Source organism: Salminus brasiliensis, chromosome 3, assembly GCF_030463535.1.
Source record: "Salminus brasiliensis chromosome 3, fSalBra1.hap2, whole genome shotgun sequence".
Taxonomy (NCBI): domain Eukaryota; kingdom Metazoa; phylum Chordata; class Actinopteri; order Characiformes; family Bryconidae; genus Salminus; species Salminus brasiliensis.
This window is the reverse complement of record NC_132880.1, coordinates 49,953,327-49,966,695: the sequence shown is the minus strand read 5'-3', so window position 1 is coordinate 49,966,695 and position 13,369 is coordinate 49,953,327. Positions and strand designations below refer to the sequence as shown.

The 13,369-nt window shown below is 43.1% G+C and overlaps 1 protein-coding gene across 1 annotated transcript in view; it reads left to right on the top strand.

Annotated features, from left to right (window-relative positions):
* The first annotated feature begins 7,147 nt into the window (after positions 1-7,147).
* Positions 7,148-13,369, top strand: part of igf2bp3 (insulin-like growth factor 2 mRNA binding protein 3) — a 36,193-nt gene continuing 29,971 nt past the window's right edge. The window contains exons 1-2 of the mRNA XM_072674477.1: positions 7,148-7,322; positions 8,192-8,252. Of these exons, the coding sequence (XP_072530578.1) occupies positions 7,148-7,322; positions 8,192-8,252 (236 nt within the window). The remainder of the gene's footprint in view (positions 7,323-8,191; positions 8,253-13,369) is intronic.

Below are 13,369 nucleotides of genomic sequence, written 5' to 3'. Positions count from 1 at the left end.
CAAACCAGGTGTTGATCTGAGGAGAACTCTAAATAATACTAGACTCCATGAGAGAGGAGAACTTTGGAGATGTTCTAATGATGAACACAGTGATGGAGAACCTCCACCACTTTCTGTAGGATTGTTATTATTAGTGATTATTCTAATATCAGTGTTTTTAATACAGGAATATGTATATAGGAACTACATAATCATCATATCAGACAAAATAAATCTAACTTATCTCCATAATCTGAATCTGCAGATGTTTTTTATACTGTATCAGAATTTCCTGATGAACGGACCAATAGAAATGCTCCAAAATCTTACACTCACACACTCAACATGTCTTTAAGACAGCGGTACGTTCAGACCTCTTCAAGGCCAGCACACTGTGTCCTCTGTACTTTCTGTTCAGTTGAGCAGGACGCCTATATCCACTATAGACCCTACGGTAGGGTGTGTGTGTGTGTGTGGGGTGGGTGGGGATTAAGATAGTACCCTATAGGTTACGTAAGATGTTTTTGTTCCGAAATGAACGTGAAGAGAGAAATGTTTAAACACTGAACCTAAAACAGATGTGCTCGTATGATTAATATAATATTCATCATGCATAACTTGAACATTTGACCGTCATTCCACACCATTTCAGTGACACTAGAACCGTTCTACACTCCTAACTATAAAAGGTTCTACAAGAAGGTTGTTGGGGTGATGCCAGAAAAAAACAGTTCTGCTTTCGGAAAGAATTGAGTGGTAGTGTGGAGAACCCTTCAAAGGCTTATAGAACCTTTGTTTGGTGAAAAAGTGGTTCTTCTACAGAATCACTCAAAGAATATGAATTTTGATGAGTTCTAGTTTAGGACTGTTATTTACTTATTTATTGACAAAAACTTACAGATTTTCTACAGTCATAGATATACATTCATTAATATACATAATGAAACCAACTGCAAATTACAAATTGTTCATTTTTTAATCATCTATCATCAATAAATACAGTTTAATTGTAGCATTTTGCTGCAATTATAAGATAAGATAGTCCTTTATTAGTCCTGCAGTGGGGAAATTCACAGACTTTAGTTAAAGACTTTAGTTAGTAATTATGAATCTAAACCATGTCGTTCTGTAGGAATGTTATTGGGGTTTATTGTAATATTAGTATATATATATATATATATATATATATATATATATATATATATATATATATATATATATATATTATTCTAATATATATATATATATATATATATATATATATATATATATATATATATATATATTATATTATTCTAATATATGAAGCTCTTACTGCCCAGATAAGCAGATTTTATGTCTGACAGAGGAATCAAACTTGCATACTGCTGTATATCAGGAGTATGATAGTCAACGTGATATACAAATCTGAATATAAAAAAGTTTACACGCCAGTGCGTCGATACTGCAAACTAAAGGTGTGTTTTCACTGCTGTGTTAAAGGTTTAAACTACATAAACAGCCAAAACTGTTCAACTACAGCAGAACCCCTTTAACTAATCATGAGAACCTTAAACAGACAGTAATGACCAGTGTCGCAGGACGGACAGTCTCCTGTAGTGTCCTCAAATATCTCCTATAACCAGGTTTAGTTATTCACAAGTACAAACACACACACACACACACACTCCACGTCTTTAAGCCCCCAGTACCTTCAGACCTTGTTAAGGCCTTTCTACTTTCCGTTCAGTTCAGTTGAGCCGGACGCCTGCATGTCCACTATAGACTCATGATTTGGAGGAGGAGGGAGGGGAGGTGTGGGGAGGCGCAGATAGTACCCTTTAGGTCCCGCAGGTTTTATTCCTAAAGGAACGTGAAGAAACCAGTGTTTAAACAGAGCTGCTTTTGTTTGTGCCAACTTTAAAAACTGATTGTAATTCTACAACTTTAATAAAAGCAGAAAAAGGTTCTACAAATGTTCTTTAAATGAGGTCAAAACAAGAAAAGAACCAATTTTGGTTCCATAAAGAACCAATAAACCAAAGAGCAACACTAGTCTTACAAAAACTGGGCCAAAACAAAAGCTTCTACAAAACCCAAAACAGATCTTTGGGTGAAGCCATAGAAGAACCACGTTTATAACAGGAGTGAGAGGTAGTGTGAAGAACCGGTTACAGGGTTCTAGAACCGCTGTTTGATGTAAAAGTTTATTTAACCATTTTAAATGTTACTCACCTGTTGAAGAAACGTGGTTCTTTCAGAAATCAAAAGTTGGAAAAGCTGGAAATGTTTTTAAAAATTTAATTAAATTATAATTTTTATTATTATTGAAAAAAAAAATTACGTAATTTAATACTGTAAATAAACTGGTGTTTTTACACCTCCCCTCCTCTTTACAGCTGTTCAGTAATACAGGTAATGGAACCCTTCACACGTCCACTACAGTAAACACATGGGAGGTCAGACAGAACCCTATAGGTTCAGGTTCCAACATTTAGGTTCCAACATTTAACCAACAATTAACAACCCAATTCCAGCTGTGCTCATTTTTAACCAACATTAGAAGCATGTTCGTAAAAGAGAGGAGTGTAAAGGTTCTTTAACTATTTAAAAGGTTCTCCACACTTCCATTCACCTCTTCTACAAGGAAGCTTCTTCAGGAACCACAGAGGTTCTTCTAGTACCCTCTAGAACCCTTGGTGTTGGGGTTTTGTATTTTTATTTTTTTATTATTATTATTATTATTATTATTATTAAATATTAATTATTATGAGAATGATTGATAAAGGTTTTGATGAAATCATGGTGATCTAAATATTGTAAATAAACTCTCACCCTCAGTAATAAGTACAAATATATCGCAACAAAGTGTTTCATTTATCACCTACCTTTATTAGATACAGGTCAGCTGAGCCCAGTTCTGAGGCTGAACTGACCACACTGTCACACTACCCGAACAAAGGGGAGGAAGGGAAGGTGCTGGGCTGTGGACGGCGTCTCAATGTAGCTAAATCTAAACCGCCATTTTCTGAAAGGTAAATGTGTCCCGCCTATGGATCGACCCGAGCTCGAACCCCCCGCTCCAACGGGCCAGGAGGAGCTTGGGGCGAAACCACACAATTATCTGCAGAGGTTTCTGCGCCGTTTCTCCAGAAGACGAAGGGAAAAAAGACAGAAAAGCGACGTCGGGGAGAGGATATGAGCGACAGGAGAACTTCTGCGAAACGTTTAAATCCGCTCAACATGGCGCGCGCGAACACACTTCCATACGTTCAGCCTGGGGTCTTCTCCACGGCCTGGGGTCTTCTCCACAGCCCGGGGTCTTCTCCACAGTCTGGGGTCTTCTCCACGGCCCGGGGTCTTCTCCACAGCCTGGGGTCTTCTCCACGGCCTGGGGTCTTCTCCACAGCCCGGGGTCTTCTCCACAGCCCGGGGTCTTCTCCACAGCCTGGGGTCTTCTCCACAGCCCGGGGTCTTCTCCACAGCCCGGGGTCTTCTCCACAGCCTGGGGTCTTCTCCACAGTCTGGGGTCTTCTCCACAGCCCGGGGTCTTCTCCACAGCCTGGGGTCTTCCATCCAGAGGTTCTGCGGGTCTCCAGAGCTTCGCAGCTTAAGTTCAGAACAATAAAAAAACGAGTCCGACTCTCAGAAGAGTTTAGCTGACGAGGTGGCATCCGAACTTCTGGACGGAAGCGCTGGAGACTCTGTTTGTGGTCCTCAGGAGTTTTTGGGCAGATCAGCAAAACGTCTAAAAAGGCGCAAAACCGGAGAATCTGCGGCTGAAAGAAAAAATAAAGATCTCGAGATCATTTTTATGTCATTTTTGATATTCCGTTTGAATCTCCAGCGTCCAGAAAACGAGTGTTCCTCTGAACCCCTTCTTCTGCCCCATGTTCGAGCTTTCTCCCCGAACCCCGACCCTATAGAAACTGCCAGATGGCGGGCGGAGCAAGCCGCACATTCCGCGGTGATAGAAGTCCAGGTCCCGGGACGGGGGTAGACTTTCTGACAGAGGTTTCGGCTGGTTTTGGGTTTATTTATTATTAAAGAAAAAAAACTCTGATCAGTTCTGTTTAACTCGGGTTATATTTCATCACAGATATTAATAAACAAACGAAATTAACGCGCGGGCACATTTATCCCGGTCCCGCGGAGCTGAAGCTGAAGCTGAATTAGAACAGAAGCTAAATCCATTAAAACGCGTCAAACGAACCGAAGCTTCCCGTAGGACTGAGATCAGTACCTGCTGAAGAACGAGAACAGAACCCAAACCCCCAAAAACACCCGGAACCAAGACAAAAGGCGAAATTCGAACGAAGGTGGGCTTCACCTGTCCCCCCCGCCGCAACCACCACCACCCCAACTACCCCCAGCCGCGGGGACGCGCCTCAGATGTACCGCTGTGAATCCGGGCTCTTCTGCACCGCCGTTTTTTCGCGGCCGGATTTTGTAGCTGAAGGGAAACCAATGAATGAAGAGTAGTAAGGGCACAGGAGCCCGCCTCTGATTGGACGATTAGCCCGACCAATGGGAGCGCAGTATGCGAGCCGGCCTACTGGAGCATTGAGTGGTGTGTGTGTGCATGCTGGGCATCCAGGCCCAGAGCATGTCCAGCTTTAGAGGCACGGTAGAAAGGTTGGAGGTTTTTTAGGGGAGAATTCTGATGTTTTTAGAGATGAATGGAGGTTATGGGATAATATTTACAGTGCAGAGCTGGGGTACAGTCAGTGAGTGTAAAGGTAATCAGGCTGGGTTTAGGAGCGATGGTGTAATATGGATAATATAGATGAGAGGTCAGAAAGGACTTGATTAATTGTATTTTTTTGTGCCATTGCTTCACAGCCTAATTTTCTCATGATCTCATGATAACATGTTGATTTGTCAGGATAACAATGTTCTCTCAAGAACAAATTAAAAATTAATTTTCTTTTAAAAAAAAACAGCCACATCAACTTTCATAAAAATATCCTGACAAATCAAATTACTAACAAAATGATATTTGTTATCTTGAGAAAAACAACATTCATCTTGAGAAAACTATGTTTGTTTTCACGAGATAATATGTATTTGTTATCCTGAGAAAACAATGTTTGTTTTCACGAGATAATATGTATTTGTTATCCTGAGAAAACTATGTTTGTTTTCACAAGATAATATTTATTTGTTATCCTGAGAAAACAATGTTCGTTTTCACAAGATAATATTTATTTGTTATCCTGAGAAAACAATGTTCGTTTTCACGAGATAATATTTATTTGTTATCCTGAGAAAACAATGTTCGTTTTCATTAGATAATATGTATTTGTTATCCTGAGAAAACTATGTTTGTTTTCACAAGATAATATTTATTTGTTATCCTGAGAAAACAATGTTCGTTTTCACAAGATAATACGTATTTGTTATCCTGAGAAAACAATGTTTGTTTTCATGAGATAATATTTAATTGTTATCCTGAGAAAACAATGATTGTTGTCTGGATAAAAACTTAATAATTTATCTTATTAAAATACATTTGTATCTTGAGGAAATAATATTTATCATGAGAAAAACTCATTTGTATCTTGAGAAAAATAAATGATATCACATCAAATCAACTTATTATCTTGGGATCAAGAGAAAAACAAGCTGTGATCATGAGATAATGGTACAGAAGTATAAATGTCAATTACAGGACTTTACAGGGCACTGTGTGGCGTGTCTTCTTAAATGTGTACTGTCGCTGGTGCCGGATACAAAATAAAAAGGGGGAAAAGCTCAACTTTCAATGGTAGTAATTTTGGAGCATTTCTATTGGTCCATTCGTCATGAAATTCTGATACAGTATAAAGAGTAACGGTCAGATTTTACACCTTATGTCAAAAAGTATTAAAATTGACCAATAGAAACACTCCAAATTTCGCTTTTTGAGATACAGGCTTTCGTGTGCGACACACAGGCAGCCTGGTTTTGGTGTGGGGCCTACAGCCTACATGGATCTTCAGCACGCGGTGGGCCGACGTATGGGCGCATGAGGAGGAGGCCTGTGTGCTCGCCATGTAGCTGGACAAGGCCCGCCCTTCAGCAGCCTCGCCATGTTCCACACGGCCCTCCTCTCCGCTTTGCACCGGAAGAGCAGAGTCCTGTGGGTGGAGACGCTGCAGTGGGGTTCAGTATGGAGTCACAACCAAAACTACATACAGTAACCCCATCACACACACACACACACACACTCACACATTCACACACACACACTGGACTACACACAGCCTGAACTGGGGGTTAGAAAGGTCACGAGTGTGTAAATACACCCCTCACGCCCCTCCCTCCTAACGAAAAGTACACCCTGCTGTGTGTTGCGCCCAGCACGCTTCACGCGCTTTATGAATGGCAGACCCTCCCCCTCAGACCCCTACTATACAGCAGTCCAGTGTAGGCGAGGCTGCTGCCATGGGTTACTACTATGGGTTACTCTCGTTACGTGCACCCACCAATCAGAAGGCAGGACGGCGAGGAAGAGGGCGGGGTTGAGTTATGATGGTGGTTGGTGGTGAGCTTGCACGGAATCCCTTAAAGCACGTATCCAGGTTTTACCCCACCCCAATGCATATCACCCCCCCCCCCCTCCTCCACCCTTTCTCCACCCCCTCCTCCACCCTCCTCTCCACAAGTCCAGCACCTAATTGAGGAAACCGGTGCAACAGTCCTTGCTTAATTTCTATGATCTGTAGTTTGAACACGTGGCTCATTCAAAGGCATACTAACTGAGGGTGGTGGTGCTGGTGGTGCTGGTGCTGGTGGTGCACCCCCTGATTTTGCATTATTTGGAGGCGGTGTCTCTGCAAAAAAAAAAAAAAAAAAAAGAAATAAAAAAAAGAAGAAGAAGTACTTTCTCTCTCTATCTCTCTCTCTCTCTCTCTTTCCCCCTGCTGGTAGAGAGAGAGCGAGCTAGAGTGAGTGAGAGAGAGAGTAGGTGGGGAAGAAAGAAAAGGGGAAAGGGAGCACGCGCGGAGATCCCGTTCATCAAATATCCAGCAGCTCAGCTCGGAGTGAGGGAGCGCCCCCCAGCCCTCCCAGCCCCACCGCTCCACCATAGTGCGCCTTCTCCCCAGCACTGCCCATCCGAGGGCTGCTCTCCGCCGCCGCCGCCGCACGGACGCTCGCCCGCTCGCCCTCTCTCTCTCTCCCTCTCCTCTCGCATGCGAACAACAACATGAATAAGCTCTACATCGGCAACGTGAGCGAGCAGGCGAGCGCGCTGGACTTGGAAACTATCTTCGAGCAGTGGAAGATCCCCTTCAGCGCCCCGTTCCTGGTCAAAAGTGGCTACGCGTTCGTGGACTGCCCGGACGAGAAGATAGCCATGAAGGCCATCGATACACTTTCAGGTGAGGGTGGACACTTTGTTTCTGGGCTGGTTGGATGGTTGGTTGAGAGAGAGTGTGTGAGTGTGTGAGTGTGTGTGTGTGTTCTGGGGAAGGTGCGAGCCACGCCGCATGCTTAAAGGGGAGTGATTGGTGGTGGGCTACCTGAGCACCATGGGGTCAGGTCTGATATTTTTTATAATTTATTAAAATTTTAATGCTGGACCCTTTTGGGGTCTCCACGCTGCTTTGTTCTCAAACAGGTCAAACAAGTGTTGAGCTCCAATCTCAGCCCCAAACTAACCCCACCTCGCCTCGTTAGGGCTCGTTCTTCTCCTCAGGAGAGCCTGTAGGCGCCGAGATCTTTAAAGAACCGAGCTTAAGGTCAAACTGGACCACTTTGACCAGGTTGGGTTGGGTTAGGTTGGGTTAGGTTGTGTTGGGTTCTTCTGGGTGGTGGTGGTGGTGGTGGTGGTGGTGGTGGCTTCTTGTAGGCCGTTCTACAAGCTCTCTCGGCTGGGCTAAAACACAGACAGGTCGTAGAAGATCCTCCACGCGTTTCACGATCGTTTCTGCACGATTTCGAGCCCCGTTGTATCCAGTAAAGTCCCAGTTCGTCGCCGGCCACGGCCGAGCTCGGCCTGCCTGCTCAGAGGCGCGGGGCAACTTCTCCTTCCATGTTTAACCTCCAGTCTGGGCTGGTGGGGCAGCAGCTGCAGTGTGTGAGGAAATGTAGCTTCCAGAGTGATCTAAAAGCTCCAGGAGGGAAGTAGAATTAATTGGGATAATTATTAGGAATAGAATAAAACGGCAGGGTCGCTGGAGGGGCGTCAGGGGCTCGAAATTCCCCAGGTTTGGTCAGATGGTAAAATGGCTCGTTTTTGTGTTTGCAGGGAAGGTAGAGCTCCACGGGAAACTTCTCGAGGTGGAACATTCAGTCCCTAAACGGCAAAGGTGAGTCTGTCTCTACATCTGAGGTCTCTGCTATTTTTATTCCTTCCTAAAGACTTTAAATGTGATCTGCAATTTTTAAAAATCTAATGTGGTCAGTTCACGCCATGTTGACCTCCTGGAGGATGAGGGGTTGGAGTTACGCGATTTCTTGGTGCTCCTGTTTGAATGGGTGCTTTAGCTGTTTGGGGGGGAGCTGCTCCTCAAACACGCCGTTGCCACGCCAGCTCACCCCCCTCCCTGAGCAGGAGGTAGGCTTCACTTGTAGACCTGCAAGCCTGAGCCTGGTCGTGGTCGTGGTCCTGGTCGTGGCCAGGCTTTGTGTAGCGTCCATTTACGAAGGAAGGACGTGTTCTAGTGACCTCCTTCTCCTTCTCCTCCTCTTCCTCCTCTTCCTCAGGTTCGAGGCCTAGTCCAGCAGAAGAGTCCCAGAGGGCTTTAATTCGCCCTAAAACCCTAACATTGGCCAGCCGGACCACCCTGAAGGTGGTGGGCTTGTGGAGAAGGAGGGTTTGCGCGTTATAAAGGCGATAAACGCGGCGCTTCCCAGGCTGGGGGGCTGGGGGGGCTGGGTGTGTTCCTGTCATCTGATTTAGAGCTGCACGAGGCCAGGGTTTAATATTAAACGCTACAAAAAAATTTAAATAAATAAACATCGTAATTTAATTACGACGTTAGTTCTGATGTCACGTGATTAGAAGTTGCGCTACGTGGTAAAAATTAAAATATGATTAAAATATGATTATTATTTTTTCAGATGAATTTGGCGTCAATTCGCCGCCTGTTTATCCAGTAGAATTATATTCTCGTGTAAAACTGCTGCAGCTGAGGTCTAATAAGCAAACAATTCAAAACTAAAAAACTAAAAATTGGGCTGGATTATTATTGTGTTTATTTTTGTTAATTTTACATTATAGGATTTTAGGAAGCCGATATTCCAGTAGGTTCAGAAGCTAGGTGTTTTAATAGGCGCTGGCCTGAACCTGGAAAGCATTGCTCTGCTGTTGGTGTGAACCTGTGTCAGATTAGGTCACTGAGATTTTCACAGTTGCGGGGAATTCCAGGCCTAATGTAGGCTAGGCCTGCCTGCCTGTGTGTGTAGTGGAGAGGTGTGTGTGTGTGTGTGTGTAGTGACATTAATGTAGAGGCCTGTCTGAGTGCCATGTCAGGGGTCATGTATGTAAAGTGGGTTTGAACGTTCAGCCAGTAAGAACAAAGTGCAGCGAGATGCATGCTGGGAAAATCTGAGGGTCTGCCCACTCAGACACACACACATACACACTCGTGTATACACACATCGCCATGACCAGTCGTTGCAGGGTACAGCCTGAAGCTCATGCTTCGCGGTGTGTGTGTGTGTGTGAGAGAGAGACACAGGAAAGTGATTTGTGGGAAACTCGTTTATGGGAACTTTAATATAGAGGATACGGGGGGTGTGTGTGTGTGTGTGTGTGTGTGTGTGTGGCATAGGGGTGGGTGTTTTTTTTTTTTTTTTTTTTTTTTTTTTTTTTGTTTTGTTTTTTGTTTTTTTTGTTTTTTGTTTTTTTTTAATATAATGAAATTCTAAAAAATAAAGAAATATATTTGGGTTTTCTCTGGTTGCTGGAGTGCAAAGGTCATGGTTCAGTCGTGTGTGTGTGTGTGTGTGTGTGTGTGTGTTAAGCTGGGTTCTATGGAAGTTAACTACTGAGGTTTTTTTTTTTTCCCCCTTACTTTTGCTGGGTCTTCCTGGATGGCTTAAATGGCTGTTTTCCGTGTGTGTGTGTACACAAGTGTGTGTGTGTGAGTGAGGGGCGGGGGCATGAAATGGGGCCTCTACTGCAAGAAGTATGTTGAAAGAGGGGGTCTGCAGCAGCTCCACGTTCTTCCCAAGACTTTACCAGTGCAGCGTTTGGTTGCGATGGCCTGCTGATGAAGGTCCTGCACCACCCCAGCAGACCCGGGGTCAGAAAGTAGAGCTGTTTATTATTAAGACGAGAGTCTGGGTGTAATGGGGCCTGCTCGGGAGCCGTTTGGGTGTAATGGGGCCTGCTCTGGAGCCGTGTGGCTGGTTCTGAGACGCGGGCTTGTTGCTGGTTGAGGGAAGGCGTGTAGGCTTTGTGAAAACTGATGACCTCGGATGAGTCATTTACAGCTAAAACTGAACGATGAACAAACTTGACTCGTATTCGGTGTCTCGGACGGTGAATTCGTCACGAGCCTTCCTGAAAATGGTTTACAGGAGGCAGGTTGACATTATTGATATTGGATCCTAAACTGAAGTCATTAATAGACGAGTCTGATTTGTGCTGTTTGGTCAGTAGCAGGGGGACGAACTGCTTACCAGCCTGGCTTTCTGTTGTGGAGGTTGGAAATCGGATGTGCGGTTCGTGCCTTGCGTTTTTGCTGTGTTTATTTTAATATTGTCGCACAAAAACTCATATCTCCAAAACAGCAGATTTACATAACGGTCATTGGAAGTCAGTGTAGAAAGATTTGCGTTTTGGAGCATTTCTACTGGCCCGTTTATCAGGAAATTCTGATATAATACAAAGAACAATTAATATGGATTAATGTTGTAAACATATCTGGTTTTGTTGATTTTTACATTTTGAGTCTTGAAAATTGTTAATTTTGTGATGAATGAACTAATAGAAACACTCCCAAATGACCTGGAATAAAATATTACGTTAACTTCCGTTAAAAGTTAAGATTTCCATAACTCAAGATAAGAGAGACCATGTTTTTGTGAGAGATCAGATGCAATATTTTAATTACTGTCTCTAATATGAAAATGAATGCCATGTAGGTCAATGTAAAAAATATAAATAATAAATAATAATAAAAAAGGTTCATTCATCAAAAAACGTCCACATTAATAATATAAACCTTGTATCTAATTTTTTTAGTCTTTTACTTTTTGACAATTTTAGTCCAGAAGTTGTTTAGTTTTATGAACGGACCGATAGAAATTCTCTATAATGACCTGGAAGCCGATATAAAGTAAAAAAAAATAAAAATAAAAAAAACCCTGTAGAAAGATTTGATTCCAGGTCATTTGAGCATTTCTGTTGGTCCGTTCATCAAATTGATACGGTATAAAGAGCTGCTGCCCGATTCACATTATGGAGTAATAATAAAATACAGTAAATGGACTGTTTTTGTGTGACTGTGGCCGTATACAGTCTCATGCAAGCGTTTGGGCACCCATGTTCACACTAGCAAGTCAGTCAAGACTCCAAGACTGTGTGGTAAATTTGCTCAATTTAATAATAATAATAATAAAAACATTCAGGCTGTTGGAGGGTCTGTACGGCATCAGTGTGCAGCAAGAGAATTGATTATTTTAAGGTTACCCCCCTGTTGTGTGTGTGTGTGTGTGTGTGTGTGTGTGTGTGTGTGTGTGTGTGTGTGTGTGTGTGTGTGTGTGAGTGAGAGATTTAAAAGTAAATAAAAGATGGCCTCCTCTTCCGCTACGTAGAAACCAGTTACACGGCAAACCAGACACACATGCACACACTCGATTCCTGTCTGTAGGCTAACCTGTCTCTATAGTAACCAGGCCCCACCCCCCCCGGGGGCAGAAGGGGGCTCTGTTGTCCTGAAATGGGGCACTAACAACCTCCCCTCAATCCCCTCCCCACACACACTCTCACCCTCTCGCTCTCACACACACATGCGCGCTCTCACACACACACACACACTCCCTCTCGCTCCTATAGGTTAATCCACTGGAGAGGAACATTCCATAATGCATTCCCACTGTAACGCAGGCCAGGGCTGGAAAAGCACGCCGTTCCTGCTAGTTTCCTCAGGGTGGGGAAATGAGGGCTTTAATGGCTGTTTAGACTCGAATACCGACGCAGTGGTAATGTGTGTGTGTTTGTGTGTGTGTGTGTTGATGTTGATGTACAGCCCCCCCTCTTTTTTTTTTTTTTTTTTTTTTAAAGGTGTTTCCAGTAAATTGTCCACTTAAATCCTCAATCTGTCCGTGCTTCGCAGGGTTTCTCTGGCTGCGGATATTTTGAAGGCCGCTTTTTTTTTTCCTTTTTTTTTTTTCCTCCCCCCCCCCCAAGGGCAGTGATTTGGCCAGTTACACCAACCCTGGACGTATAGTTGGACAGGGGGGACACTCTAAACTTGAGTGGAGTGTGTTTTATGGACTGTTATAAATGTGTATAATTGAGAATTCCCATAGTGAGCTCACATCCACACACTTACACACACTTCCGCACACATCTCTACATGCGAATAAAACTTGTGTGTGTGTGTGTGTGTGTGTGTGTGTGTGTGTGTGTGTGTGTGTGTGTGTGTGTGTGTGGCTGGCTATATTGTTGCTTATGTGAGTGAAGGTGTAAATGCCTTTCTCAGGGATTAAATTACTTTCTGCTTTTGTGACTAATTTTATTTATTAAAAATAGAAATAAGAAACATTTATTTTTTATTTTCTGGTCGACACAAAAATCCACGTTAAATAAACTGCGAGAATGTGCTGAACACCTATACACTGTAAATAAGTGGCTATACTGCTACGCTCCCCGCTAACGGTCACTCTATACACAGATCAACTCCCTCCGCTGGTGACGTTTACAATGTGTTAACACGGCAACTGTACACACTCATTTAAATATAATAAATAATAAAATAATTGTATTATTATTTTGACCATATTGTCTTATCCCATGTTACTGTTTTTTATTCTGTATTTTTATGTACTATTGTATTTATTCCAGGTCATTTTGGAGCATTTCTATTGGTTCATTTAAATTCTAATTCAATATAAAGAACTGTATTCACATTATGGAGAAAAAAAAAGTTAATTAAAAATAAATAAATAAAAAAATAAAAAAATTATGGCGATGCAAGATTTTTAGTGTGACCGATGCTACACTTTGTAGACTTCAGTTCTACGATACCTACTAAATGTGTGTGTGTGTGTGTGTGTGTGTGTGTGTGTGTGTGTGTGTGTGTGTGTGTGTGTGTGTGTGCAGTGTGTTTATAAGGGGACCATGCAGAAGGTTGTGTAGCAGCATTACCACACACACACTGTATGACGGTGGCACTACAACACACCACTTCCTGGGGGGGTGTGTGTGTGTGTGTGTGTGTGTGTGTGTGTGTGTGTGTGTGTGTGTGTTGAC